A 12,950-nucleotide genomic window follows, 5' to 3' on the forward strand; every position below is an offset into this window, starting at 1 on the left:
TTTCGTAGTTTTTCTTCAAACTATCAGCAAAAAAAGAAAGAAAAAAATCTTAAGTTTTTCTTAGTCACCTTATAAATTGCTTCAAAATTGGAGCTTACATTATGTAGCGTATCAGAATTTCAAACTAAAATTTTAATTGTGAAAAATACATTTGTAGCTGAAAAGCTGAGGTCAAAATGTAAGAATTTACATGTTATTTTTTTCGTCCCGCAAAAATGAAAACGGGCAGTTTATACACTGTATAAGGCGCACTGGCAGCGTGTGAGAAAATTTAAGGCTTTTATGTGCGCCTTTTAGTCCGTAAAATTTGCTAAGTGGTCATGTTGAAATTTGACATGTCACCATCTGGGTGAAATTTCAGCTCCCTAGTGTCTTCTTTGGGTGCTTTCAAAGGATTTGACAAAATACAGCACCCCTGGAAATAGTCAAAATGAACCTAAAACAGCCACGGGGTACAAAAATGACAAAAATACAGATTTTAAGAGCTTAATTTTAAAAAATCTAGAGCATGTGTGCAAGAAAAAAAAAAAGTCCAACATTTTAACAGTTTTATTAAGAAAACAAAACCATTGGACGATAAAAACCGAGCACTACCGATGGAATAAATAATTCAAACCAAAGCATAAATCTGTACAAGCTCTAAAGTGGAAAAAAATGGTCCAGAGTTTGTGAGAAGAGAAAGAAGGAAAAAAAAAAAGGTACAAGATTTCACACTGTGAACACACTTAGAAGCGACTCCTGGGCTCAAATGGGCTGAAAAGCTACAACATGTTGAAAAAAAAAAAGTGAGCACGCGTATTAATGCTAATTAATTACACTGTGTCAATGTCAAAAGAGAATAGCATTGGAAACTCCAGCGCGGCTGGACTGGGAATGAGGTATATGCTAATCCGTCCTCCAAACAGCGCCTCTTCTCTCTGACCATGTGCGCGCACCCGCTAGCTAGCCGGCTAGCTAGTCTGCTAACCGTGGGAAGTTCAAGTAGAGATCCATGCGAATCCAGCCATTAGACAGCACCAAAATACGGCAAAATGTTAGCGAGAAAATGTTTGACGGGGACAAATTAGCATCGCTCTTTCCTACATGGTTTCCTCGATGCTAAGATACGCTAACCTTCCTGGGAGTTAGGATGACCATCACCCGGATGAATCTATTTTAAAATAAGAACAATTTTTTTCTCTCTTCTATTTTCTGTTTCCCCCCCTACTTTCATATTTCATGCTACGCTAATGGGAAGGTAGCTAGTAACTTTCAGATTTTATGCTAAGCTAATGGGAAGGTAGCTAGTAACTTTCAGATTTTATGCTAAGCTATTGGTAAGGTAGCTAGTAACTTTCAGATTTTATGCTAAGCTATTGGGAAGGTAGCTAGTAACTTTCAGATTTTATGCTAAGCTAATGGGAAGGTAGCTAGTAACTTTCAGATTTTATGCTAAGCTAATAGGAAAGTAGCTAGCAAGTTAAGTTAGCATCAAGACAAATCTTCCACAAATTGCCTCCAAACATTCTGCTAAAATTTGCTAACTGAATGAATTGCGTAGTGTGCTTTATGGAATAAATTTTAAGGCGAAAAAAAAAAAGATGGCACCATTAAACGCCGTCCTCTAATCCTGCGAGGCGGCGTAACGAAGAAAAGCGGGCTATTGCTTCCTGATTTTTTACTAAGATAACTGAACTAGCTGATGAATTTTTAAGGCAAAACCAAAAAGATGGCACAAAAAAAAAAGCGGGATGCCGCCTCCATGGAGAGAGAGAAGAGACTTCCACTAACAGCAGCACTTTTTTTCCCCCGTGATCCATTTTTCATAACAGTGCGTTGACCCTCCTGAGGAAAAGAAATCCTAAAATCAGTCTAGCGGGACCATCCAGGAACCCCCCCGAAATCCTCCCTGATCTCCATCCATGCGGATGCTCCTTGTTGGTGGACTGGAAGCGCGGCATCAAATTTCTAACATCCGTGGTTGAAAGAAAGGGGGATTAGGTTGGGGGGGGGGGGGGTCGATTCTCCCTTTGGTACAAGGGGGTGTTGAGTGGGGGGGTGTCTTGAGTGAGTCCATTAGCCCTAATCGAGTTAATGGAGGGGAGGCGTCGAGGAACCTTTAACTCTCCTCAAAGTCCTGAGACTCCACTTTGCACTTCTTGGGGGGCGGGGCCTCCTGGTCCACATCCTGAGAGACAAAAAGCACTTTAATCGGAGGCTCCGCCGTCCGTCGTGGCTACAGAGTAACCGGTTGTCATGGTTACCTGAGCGGCTTTGCTATCCGGGGAGTCTTTGTCGGCGTCCCGCTTGGCAGCGCGCTCCGTCGCTTCCGCCGCCGCCGCCGTCTTAACTGGGATGGCGGCAACATAAATGAAATAACAACGCTCACATTAGCCTATTTCGCTAACAGCGATAGAAAATGTTATCAACCCAAAGACTTGTTTTATCTTTGGTAAATAATACCCAAGTATATTTTAGGGGCGTGTCCAAAAATGGATTCACATAAGAATCGGGGTTCTCATTTACCAGGATCGATTTATCGATTTAAAATGTCCCAAAAACAAAATTATGGTCCACATGTTGTTTATGTGAAAAAGGCATGTTCTGACAATTAAAAACTTGATGGGTGTAAAATTAAAAATAACGGCACTGTCTCTTTTTGTGCGCCAGAAATCGGATCGAAATTCGTTTTGAAACCAAAATCGATTCTGAATCCAATTGTAGACCCAAAAATCCGAATCCGATTGAATCGAAACACTTGAAAAATAGCAAAATATAAAATTTCCCGGGAACTCTTTAAAAAAACATAAAAATACGTCTTTGGGATTGAATAAGTTTAAAAAAAATGATCAGGGCGTGGTCGTGTGGGAATTACCCCTTTTCGTATCAGGACTTTGCTCGGCCTTGACGTCACTATTTTCACGATGAGACGCTCCGGTGGACTCCGGCGCCGGGCTGGTGCTACAACTTGTTTCCTGTTTGACGGGTGATGAGTCGGCAATGGAGCTCTGGTTGCTATTGTCATCTGGAAAACACAGCATTTCAATATTTGAAATCTTTTTTTTTAAGGTCAAATAAGGGACAGGAAGGGGTTGTTTTTTTTTTAGGCTCACCGTGCATGTCCATCATGCCGGGAGAGGAACTATTTTCTGGAGTGGTCAACTCGGAACCGTATTTCTCATCCTTGCCCTTCTTCTTGTTCTTGTTTTTCTTCAAGAAATTAGAAAGAAAAACATAGTTTTTTCGTTATGGATTTTTACTATTGGGATTGGAATTTTTGCTCTTTGTTCTTTCTATCTTGGTGTATCACAAAGCAAAAAAAAAAAATGTCGACACATAACTCGAAAAACTTGAAAGTTGGGTCCTTCCCAAATCTAGTCAAAATGCCGTTCCCATGTAAAGTTTCCAGCTTCGTAAATTCCCGGAATTTTGCGAGCCTACTCACATCATCTGACTTGGGCTCCGTCACTGGCACCCACTTGTAGATACGAAGGGACGTGTCTCCCACCGTCACCCATTTCTTCTCCCTGGACACAAATCATCGGAATTCCTTGTTAGCGAATAGCAACACATTTTACGTTTAGCTTCGTCAAACAACATGTAAATATTTTGCTAACGTCCCTCAAACCAACTGAGCTGTATTACTCTGACAATAACACCAAAATAAATGTCTGTAAATCGCAATTTTAAAATTCCGACCCAGGAAATATGCTTCCAACGTTGCGATTAGATGATACAAGCTAGCAAGAAATTAGCACAGTACTTATGTCACAAGTATTTAAATGCTAATTGGAGTAGTAGTCTGACAAAATTATTATTCTTGATACATTTGTAGTGTGTAACCATAATAGATTCTGATCTGACACTGCGCGTCTACGTATGTGTAATTATTACCGGGCTAGCAAATAGCTAGCAAACATTTGTCGTTTTGCTAGTTTCATACACATCAACTGTAAATGTTAATTTAAATAGTAGAATTCCAAAATTCTCATTACAATTCCTGATACATTTGTGCCTTGTCATTTTAATAGGTTTTGATCTAATGTAGCGCATTCACCATATGTACGATTATGACTGGGCAACAGCTAGCAAATATTTTATCGTTATGCGAAATTCAGACACACAAACTGTAGACGCTAACTGGAGTAGTAGTTTACCAAAATTATAATTAAAATTCTGGATACATCAGGAACGTAAAGTAACAAATTAGTTAGCAAATGTGTCTTGCTAATGCTAATCAAGTATGATACAATTTCGATATGGGTCAATAGAATAGGACCACTTGGTAACATTTACAATTTTTGTCCTTTTTTTGTACATAGAGAAACTATGTGCTTAAAACACAAGATCAAATTCTTGAATCTCTTTATAAAAGGTTTGAATTTACTCCTATATTTTTTTAACCTCTAATGTGTCTATCATTGCAATTGGGATTTACATTCGGGCAAGCATTCTTCCTTTGTTGATTTCACACAAACTGTAAATAATAATTGAGCATGGAATTGCAATTCTTATTATTTATAACTTCTGGCCCCAGGGCATATGCGCTAAAGCCACGTAACATTGTGACCGGGCATTATGCGGTCCTAATTTAACAAATGCAAGTGCAAATCCTAATTAAACGTGACGATTGTAAGAAAATACACTTAATTGAGATAATTAAATGTAATAAAAGCACCCACCGCCTGTCCCGGCAGCCCACTTCCCGCTCCCCTTTCCCCACCCCCACCGCCACCCCGGAGCCTCGTTCCCCGACTCGCTTCGACAAAAAAAAAAAACCCGCTTGATTGTAAACTAAAAAGCAGCTCAAAGTGCTCCGAGTCGATCGCGGACGCCGGATCGAGAATCGGATTCCCCCCCGGGGCGTTCAAAGCCGTGCGTGCTCGGCGTCAGGCGGCTTCATGTGACCGCTTTCGAAATGGCTCCTGGTTCCACCGCGCGGCGAGGGGGAGCCGCTCGGCGGCCGGGTTACATACAGCTCCCCTCCGCCGGTACACACACGCTCGATCGTGTAAACAAAAAGCATCGCGATTGTTTGTTTTAATTCCGGTTCGCCATCCTCCCCCAACGCCGCTTTCTCTCGTTAGATAACCGGAGAGACGGCTTTTTGTCTCCCCCCCTCCTCCCCGCCCGCCGCCTTCCCCTCCACCACCACCGCTTACCATTTTCGTACTTTCTCGATCGCGGCCATAACTCGCTTGATGTCATCCTTGGCCCTGCTGCGGGTCTCCGCGCGGACCGACCTGCCCGACATTGCCGCGGTGGGGGGGTTTTAATATTCGAAGGACGGGCTCGCCGGTCCGGCTCGCTCTTCTGTTCAGACACAATGCAAACAGTGGAGAGAGCGGCGCACAGCGGGGATAGCTGCGCATGCGCGGCCCGAGGGAAGCACACGGGAAAGGGCGGGGTGAGCAGGGGGGGGGGGGGGCGAAAAGACTGGCTAGCATCAGCTAGAAAAAAAAGTTTGGACAATAATGTCGAATTGACGGTCATATTTCACATCTAAAATCCTTGTAGTTTACAAGCCGGTTCGCGGTTACTTTAGGCTCCGTTTGAGATGCGAACGTGCGTTTGCAAAATGGTATAATGGAACCCTTTCTAGCCAACGTTTCTGACTTTTGCCGGCAGAGGCCGCTATTGCTGCTGCACGAACTCACTCGGTTCCAAAAAGTTTAACTTTAGTTTTACTTGAAAATGAAAAATGCTTATAATTTTTTTTAAAGTAGTTATAGCCACAATGATTTTTTCTTTCAAAAACGTTGATAGTATTCATCAAACAAAATACATGGGTTTTTAAATGAACAATCAAGATGAAACAATGTAAGTAATACAGATACAAATGAACATATGTAATGTTTAGTTTAATACAGAAAAAGGAGAAAATAATATAATGGGGCAAGAAAGTTTATACATTTACGATTTAAACAATAGCAAATCTCTTCTGAGCCTTTTGATTGTCCGAATACTGTATCTAATTGAAATAATGTTTAATTTCGTGATAGAAAACATTAAGGCATTGTTTTCCACCAATAGATTTGGTGGAAATCTATTGGTATTCTATTACAATATGAATGTAAATAAAATAATTTCTGCCATAATAAACTTACAGAACGACAGTACCGAAATGAATCGACTTTAGTTTCCGGGACCTTAAAGCAACAAAAGCTTCAGTTCACAAATGTATCTTTTTCCCACTGAAGATATTACGTCGTAGGCACGTCACACTACAGGCCAGTATCAAGTGACGTCATAAACTGGCGACAATTTTAGCGCTGTAAAACACTCATTGCTGCTTACAAAGTTCTGAAATTGGTCGTGCAAAAACATACAAGGTGAAAAGAACAAATTAACACAAATTGATCGACAAAATAATAAATACGGATAATATGGAGTAAAAATAGAAACATAAACAACAGTGCCGAGCCTGATATAATAGTAATGCTTCAAGCTCAAACAATAATTTTCAAAGTGTTTATAACTTTTCAAACATTTTTCTTTTTACTTTAATGCAATATTTGTATTAACCAAAAACAATATTGTTATGCGCGTGTCACGCTTAACTCGCGACGACTTCCGTATTACTAAAGTTGGTCAAAAGTCACCGCGACGTGATTGGTCGGTTCCCGCTCCGCGTGGGCGTGGTTTACATTTGGCTCATTTGGGCGCCGCTCTCTGTCCGGACCAGTAGACGACGTCGAGATGTAAGTTTGACACCTCGGGTGGCGGCGGTGACCGACGAAGGAAGCATTTGTTGCCGAAAATATGGACTCTTCCCCCGATCCTTGACTGTCGCCGCCGCCGGGTGCAGAAAAGCCACGACTCAGTCGCTTACTTCCGCGGTCGTTTTTTTTTTTTTTTTTGCACCCACCGTGCAGAGAATTAAGTTAACGCGCAGGTGCTTTTTTTTTTAAATTAGCAGCCAACGCTTTTTTTAAAGGGGAGGGGGGGGGGGTTCCTCAATGGGGGGTCTTCGCTCCTTCCTTTTCCTCGTTCTCGCATGAGACGACCATGGAAGGAAGAGGAGACACGTCCGCCCAAGTGGACTCAAGAGGCGGCCACCTCGACTCGGATTTCGGCAGAGTTTCCAAAGTGGAACAGGATCGAAATACAGACAGTGCCGAAGACGATGAGGGCGAAGAAGACGAGAAGGTAAAACATCCAAATCAAATCGCGTTTTTCACTCTCGAACCGCATCTGCGATCTATTGCCATGACAAAGGTTTTTATTTTCATCTCAATGAACAAAGTCAGATCTGTGTGTACTTTTGTGTTCTGCAAAAAGAAGACGCCACAAAAGATAACAGAATATATAAGAGAAAACAGCTGTAAATTTTGAGCGAATGCACCTTTTTTTGTTTTCGTTTCTTTATCTTCCTGTCCATTTTCTCACTTTGCATCCTCTTAAAGTGTATCACAAATATTTGTTGTCAGTTAGGGTTGAAACCTTTTAACTTTGATTACAAAAAGGTCCTCTGGGGTTCCTCAGCAAGATTTTCTTTTTCATTGTAAACAATTCAGCACGTGTGAAATGAGAAGTTGGAATTGCGCATTGCATAAGAAGAAAGGAGGGGTGCGTTTGAAATGATCATGATATCTTAAGTCATTTGATTTGTTCACTTTTAAGCGTAAGAAATTACATTACGATAATATCGTCAATATTACGTTAATATTACGATATCTGTGTCTCTGAAAAGCCACAATATCACTTGCCGTTATGATCCACATTTTAAAAATTTACAGCTGGCATTGTTTCATCAAAATTCCCCAAAGATCAACAATGATAAAAATTCAATGATACCGTGGGCAAGGAGAGTCACTGTTGAACCCACGAATAAAAAAAAAAAAACCACTTGTAACGAGCTTCATATTCTTTTGAGACTTATTATTTTCACTTATTTTTGTCTCGGCAAGTCAGCAAAACGAATTTCACCATAACCGCGTGTGACACCATTTTCAAGGCCACGGTGTCCTCTACCGAGTACACGAGGACTTAGTGAGGTAGCTGAGTCAAAATTTGTCCACCAAAAACAAATGTCCACAATAGTGGACACAAATGAATAGGCTGGGTCTCAGGAACATATTGTACAGTGTTATTGGTTATTAATTCACAAAAAAAATCTATGAGCCTGGTCACTTATAACAACATTTTATTTGTACAGAAAAAAACAACTAACGCGTCCCCTTTAAATCATCTTTACAACCCATTGAATATGAAGGAGCGGTTAAAAATAAGCGTATCATTTGCAACAATGACAGGCCATCACCTGCCGTTTGAATGCAACTTTATCGACAACGTTAGCATCGACATATGGCGCACGATCATCATCAGGACACTCCTCATTCCAAGGAGGAAAAACTTGTTCAAATAAAAAAGAAATTTCCCACAGCCGCACCAACAATGAGTTCGGCACTTCCTCAGCTCTTGTCAAGTTGACAAAGTGCTTGGCGGAGGTTAGGATCTGCATAGCGTCACTTTTTCCCAGGTGTGTGGGAAAAAAAAATGCATACGTAATATGTGATATGTTGTTAAAAGTATATAGAAGAATCCCTCCCATGTTTTAAATACATAATCTCCTGAGGATAATTTTCAATATTATTACATAGTGTAATTATTTGGGCAACTTTGGAGTATTTCTTTGTGTTTGATCTCACTAGCTTGCACAATTCTTTAAATTCGAGTCAAAGGGGTGCATGCTTCAATATGTCACTTTCAGAGGATGTTTCCTGCAAAACTGACTCTTTAAAAACATTTTTTTTATTAAAAAAAAATCAAAAAATTAACCAAAGCAACCGTATAATTGTTTTTTTTTTTGTTGTTGTTGTTTTTTACACCTGCTAGCATAATGCAAACGTGAAATGCCACAGACGGGCTAACGGACATTGTCAAAAATTTGACAATAATTACAAGACTTCAAGCAAAAATTGCTGTCAAAATGAACGCTGCTTTGATGTGTGATATATATATATATATATATATATATATATATATATATATATATATATATATATATATATTAGTAGGCAAAAGAAAACAGTATTAGGCCAATAAGGGCAGTGATAATGAAGCACTAGATAAAGCGGAAGAAACTATATACAGCACATATGATGATAATAGTGCAAAATATCATGTAATACAAAATATTATACCCAACGCGTATGTGTTTTATGTTTGTTCACATGTCTGGGGGTTAAATGAGTTCATTCTGTTTCAATTGGATGTCAAAAAGAGCGGGCATTAAAGACGTATTTAGCATTAAAAGGAGCTAAATGCCCGAACAAAAAGCTCCAAAGTTCCCCGCTGGTGTTGCACAACAAACAGAAATCCAATTTGACACGTCTGGAGGTTGTCAAAATGTGTCCCGACGTGCCGCCGCTCCACTAATTCAAGGTGAAATCTTGGAAAAGTGGCGCATCCAATCGGGAGTCAGCAGCGTTTTTGTAGTAGGAATACAACCGACACGTGATGGATTATTTTAGTGGCCTTCGTCAGGAATGTTTTTTTTTTTTTTTCTTCTCCAGATTACTCCCAGCGTGTGTATGCGTACCGGCCATGTTTAGATGACATTTATTCCGGAAATAGACGGATGGGAAAACTTTTGGGTGCTTGCGACCGGCTCAGACAAGCGCCGGGCCGCATGCCAGTCAAGATAATCCCAGCAGTGGTTATTCCACCGAAACAAAAAAAAATAAACAAAAAAATTACACAATTCGACATGGCCTCAGGGTGCAGGTGTGCTCTTAAGTAATAAAAGTAACCGTGCATGCCAGCCTGCTGTTAAAACCACGCCGAAGGGCTTTAATGCGGATCTTTTTCGGTGTCAGTGAATTTGGAACCAGGTGAGAAATTTCTATTTGAATTCACGCTTGTTTTTAGGACATGTTGATCAGAAAGTAACATGCTTTCAAATAAGTGGCAATATTAAACTTTATTAGGGTTGCGTAAGAATGTTGTTATGATTGTTTTTAACTTGTGACCATATATATCTCGGTTGTAAAATTCTAACAAGTCGAGGGAAATCCCAGCATGTCTTACCCCACCACTGTTTAAATAAAAACAAATAAACGACTCAGATTTTAGAATTTGACTCTAATTCGTCTATTCCTACTTCAAGTTCCCATTTGCATGTCTCCGATTTATGATTTTTTTTGGTGTCAAAGGCAGCCAATGATCCGATTTCAATTTTCCTGGCTGATCTGTGTTGGTGAAATAATTTCTGTCTTGTGTAGGGTATCTCAGATAACTGAAATAGTTTCAACCAGCAGTTTTCAAAGGCTTTTCGGGGGTATTAGAGACTTTAACAAGGTTTCCGCTGGGAACTGAAGGATTTTTAATGACGGGAACAGTACATTTTCAAATTAAGAGCAAATTGATTGGAACATGAATTGATTTCTCAATTGTGTGATAGTGACTTTGCAAAATGGTTTCATTATAAAACCGATGTCACTTGAACTGTCTTTTAGAGTTGCTTAAGCCATCCAAAACCCGCGAGCTCTTCTGGTAGGTGTGAACGTCCTGCTCAGCTGAACAAGCATCCTGGGGCTGTTGCTGAGGTCTGAAGATGAGGAAAGAGAGAGAAAACAAATCTCGAGCGGGCGTTCGTTGTATTTGTGTCCCCGAGCGCCTGTTGACTTTACTTCTAGGGAAGTAAAGCTGTAAATGATTGCAGCGCCCAGCATGACCCGCTATCAACGGGGCTGCGTTGGACTGATAACAGGGCGCCCGCTGAAATTTCACTGTCAAGAATACGCGGCGAACGTCTTGCGGTGGAGAAGCGGGACAGTGTTGTACAGACAAAAAGTCGAAACGTTCACGGGATTTAAAAAAAAAAAAATAGCTACTTCCTAGCTTCTTCAGTGCAGAAAGAATTTAAAAAATCGGATGAAACGTTCCGTCTATGTGCGGGGGGGAAAATGACGGTCCGGACTCCCGATATTAACAACACAAAAAAAACGACACTAAAAAAACAACAACATTACGCTGATATTTTATTGTGCGGTTCCTGTTGTCAGCATTCGGCGACTAGCATAAATTAGCCGCTAGCTTAGCAGCGTTCCGGTGCCATCGAGAGCAGTCGGATTACTTTGCTGATATCTTGACTGCGTTGCTGTTCCTACTGATCACTTTTGAACAAATGGATCAAGTGCATGTTCTGTGGTTTTGCCGTCAATTCGTCTTAGTAAAAAATTTGATCGTGCATAATTAAGTGGGAATTCTTTGTTTACATTTCATTTTCACCAAGCAAGAAAAACATATTTCTTTTTTTTGTTTGTTTTTATACCAAAATCAGTAGCCCTAGAGTAGCAATACAGGCTGATCCGATGACTTTAAAATCACCCGCGTGGCGATATTGTGGCGCCCGTTGTCAGAGTTTAACGTAGCGACTAGCATAAATTAGCCGCTAGGTCAATTTGACTTCTCAAAAAAATATACATCAAGGCTGCAGGATTTAATCTGGGTACTTTTATGTTTCAATTGCTCCGGTGCCATCGAGGACTTTCTGATTACTTTGCCGATAGCCTGACGCAGTTGCCGTTCCTACTGATCACTTTTGAACACGCCAAGCTGAATCAAATGTATGTACGGCACATACATGTGTTTTTGCCGTCACTTTGTCATAGTCGAAACAAAAAACATTCGATGACTTTAAAATCACCCGCGTGGCGATATTGTGGCGCCCGTTGTCAGAGTTTAACGTAGCGACTAGCATAAATTAGCCGCTAGGTCCACTTGACATCTCAAAAAAAAATCAAGGCTGCAGGATTTAATCAGTTTTTTTTATGTTTCAATTGCCCCAGTGCCGTCGAGGGCGATAGCCTGACGCAGTTGCCGTTCCTACTGATCACTTTTGAACACAGCGAACTGAATCGAATGCGTCGCGGTTTTGCCGTCGCTTCGTCTTATTGGCCAAAATTTGTGGGCGGGGAGCCGTCTAAAAAATAATGGCAACTTCGCAGACAGGAATTGAATTTTTTTACCCCCCCGAAGTTTGCATCATTGCCCCGAGTGGGTGTTTGAGGGCGGTATTTGCCTAAAGTGGCCAATGTTTAACTTTCTCTCGTGGGACGGGCGTCCGCCGTCTGTGCGTTTGCTTCAGCGGCTAAGAGGATTAACGCAATCTCTTTAAGTCTGCTTTTACCACAGAGCGTTTGGCGCTCGGGCCTTCCGTCTTTTTGATTTTTGACACCTGACTCTCTCTCTTTGAATGACACGCGACAAGAGGCCGGAAAACATGTCGCTCGGTCGGGTCGTACCATGCGCCCAATCGTCGGGGGGAAACCAGGTATGAGGACTTAGGAATTTTCATAAATCAAAAAAAATCTGAAATTTATAGCTTATTGTTTAAATCGTCTGTTTTTGTGTATTTGCGACAACGTGTTCTCGGCTCCTCTCGTCAAAATATGATATTGTGTTTGCGGGATTTGAATTAAACAGAAAAATTCACTTGTTTTTATCAGTCCGGGCGGCGGCCATTTTGCTAGTTGCTGTCGCTTGAAAACGATATCCTATTTGCTCAGGTAACGACCAATCATAGCTCAGCTTGTGAGCGTCACTTGACCGAACTCAGACAACAGGTGAGAGCTCGCTTCCTTTCTGTTTGGTCATGTGACTTTCACGTGCTAAACCTTAATTGGTCAATTCTTGAGCGACTGTGATGTCATTTTCAGTGGACAGCAAGTGGCAAAATGGCCTCCCTCTGAGATAGATTAAAAATAGCTGGGTTTTGGTTTATTCATATTCCACAAAAGAAATATTAATCCAAATGTTGTGTTTAGACCAGCGGGGGAGTCTATCATTAACTCTTTTCGTACTAGCTTAACGCGGAAAGAAGTATAAATAATTAGCACCTGGTATTAAATTTCTGAACGTTATTTTTCCCGTACAATAGGTGCTTTTAAATCACTTTTTTCCCTTTTGCTGGCTAAAAATGACATCGCATGTGCTGCAGGCTAACGATCGATGAATCTCTCCGT

The 12,950-nt window shown here is 40.9% G+C and overlaps 2 protein-coding genes across 2 annotated transcripts in view; one reads left to right on the top strand and one right to left on the bottom strand.

Annotated features, from left to right (window-relative positions):
- Window positions 1–534: 534 nt before the first annotated feature.
- Window positions 535–5,324, bottom strand: bcl7a (BAF chromatin remodeling complex subunit BCL7A). The gene is made up of 6 exons (XM_088435890.1): window positions 5,142–5,324; window positions 3,425–3,506; window positions 3,093–3,189; window positions 2,855–3,004; window positions 2,244–2,329; window positions 535–2,167 (listed from the first exon to the last, which is right to left on the bottom strand). Exons 1-6 carry the CDS (start codon window positions 5,231–5,233, stop codon window positions 2,099–2,101), a joined length of 576 nt encoding a protein of 191 aa, XP_088292016.1. The 5' UTR covers window positions 5,234–5,324; the 3' UTR covers window positions 535–2,098.
- Window positions 5,325–6,930: 1,606 nt separating this feature from the next.
- Window positions 6,931–12,950, top strand: part of LOC148411971 (microtubule-associated serine/threonine-protein kinase 3-like) — a 50,225-nt gene continuing 44,205 nt past the window's right edge. The window contains 1 exon segment of the mRNA XM_088434831.1: window positions 6,931–7,128. Coding sequence (XP_088290957.1) covers window positions 6,988–7,128 — 141 coding nt within the window. The 5' untranslated portion in view covers window positions 6,931–6,987.

The sequence above is a fragment of the Hippichthys cyanospilos genome, chromosome 15, assembly GCF_059441005.1.
Source record: "Hippichthys cyanospilos isolate Australia breed blue-spotted pipefish chromosome 15, RoL_Hcya_1.0, whole genome shotgun sequence".
Lineage (NCBI taxonomy): Eukaryota > Metazoa > Chordata > Actinopteri > Syngnathiformes > Syngnathidae > Hippichthys > Hippichthys cyanospilos.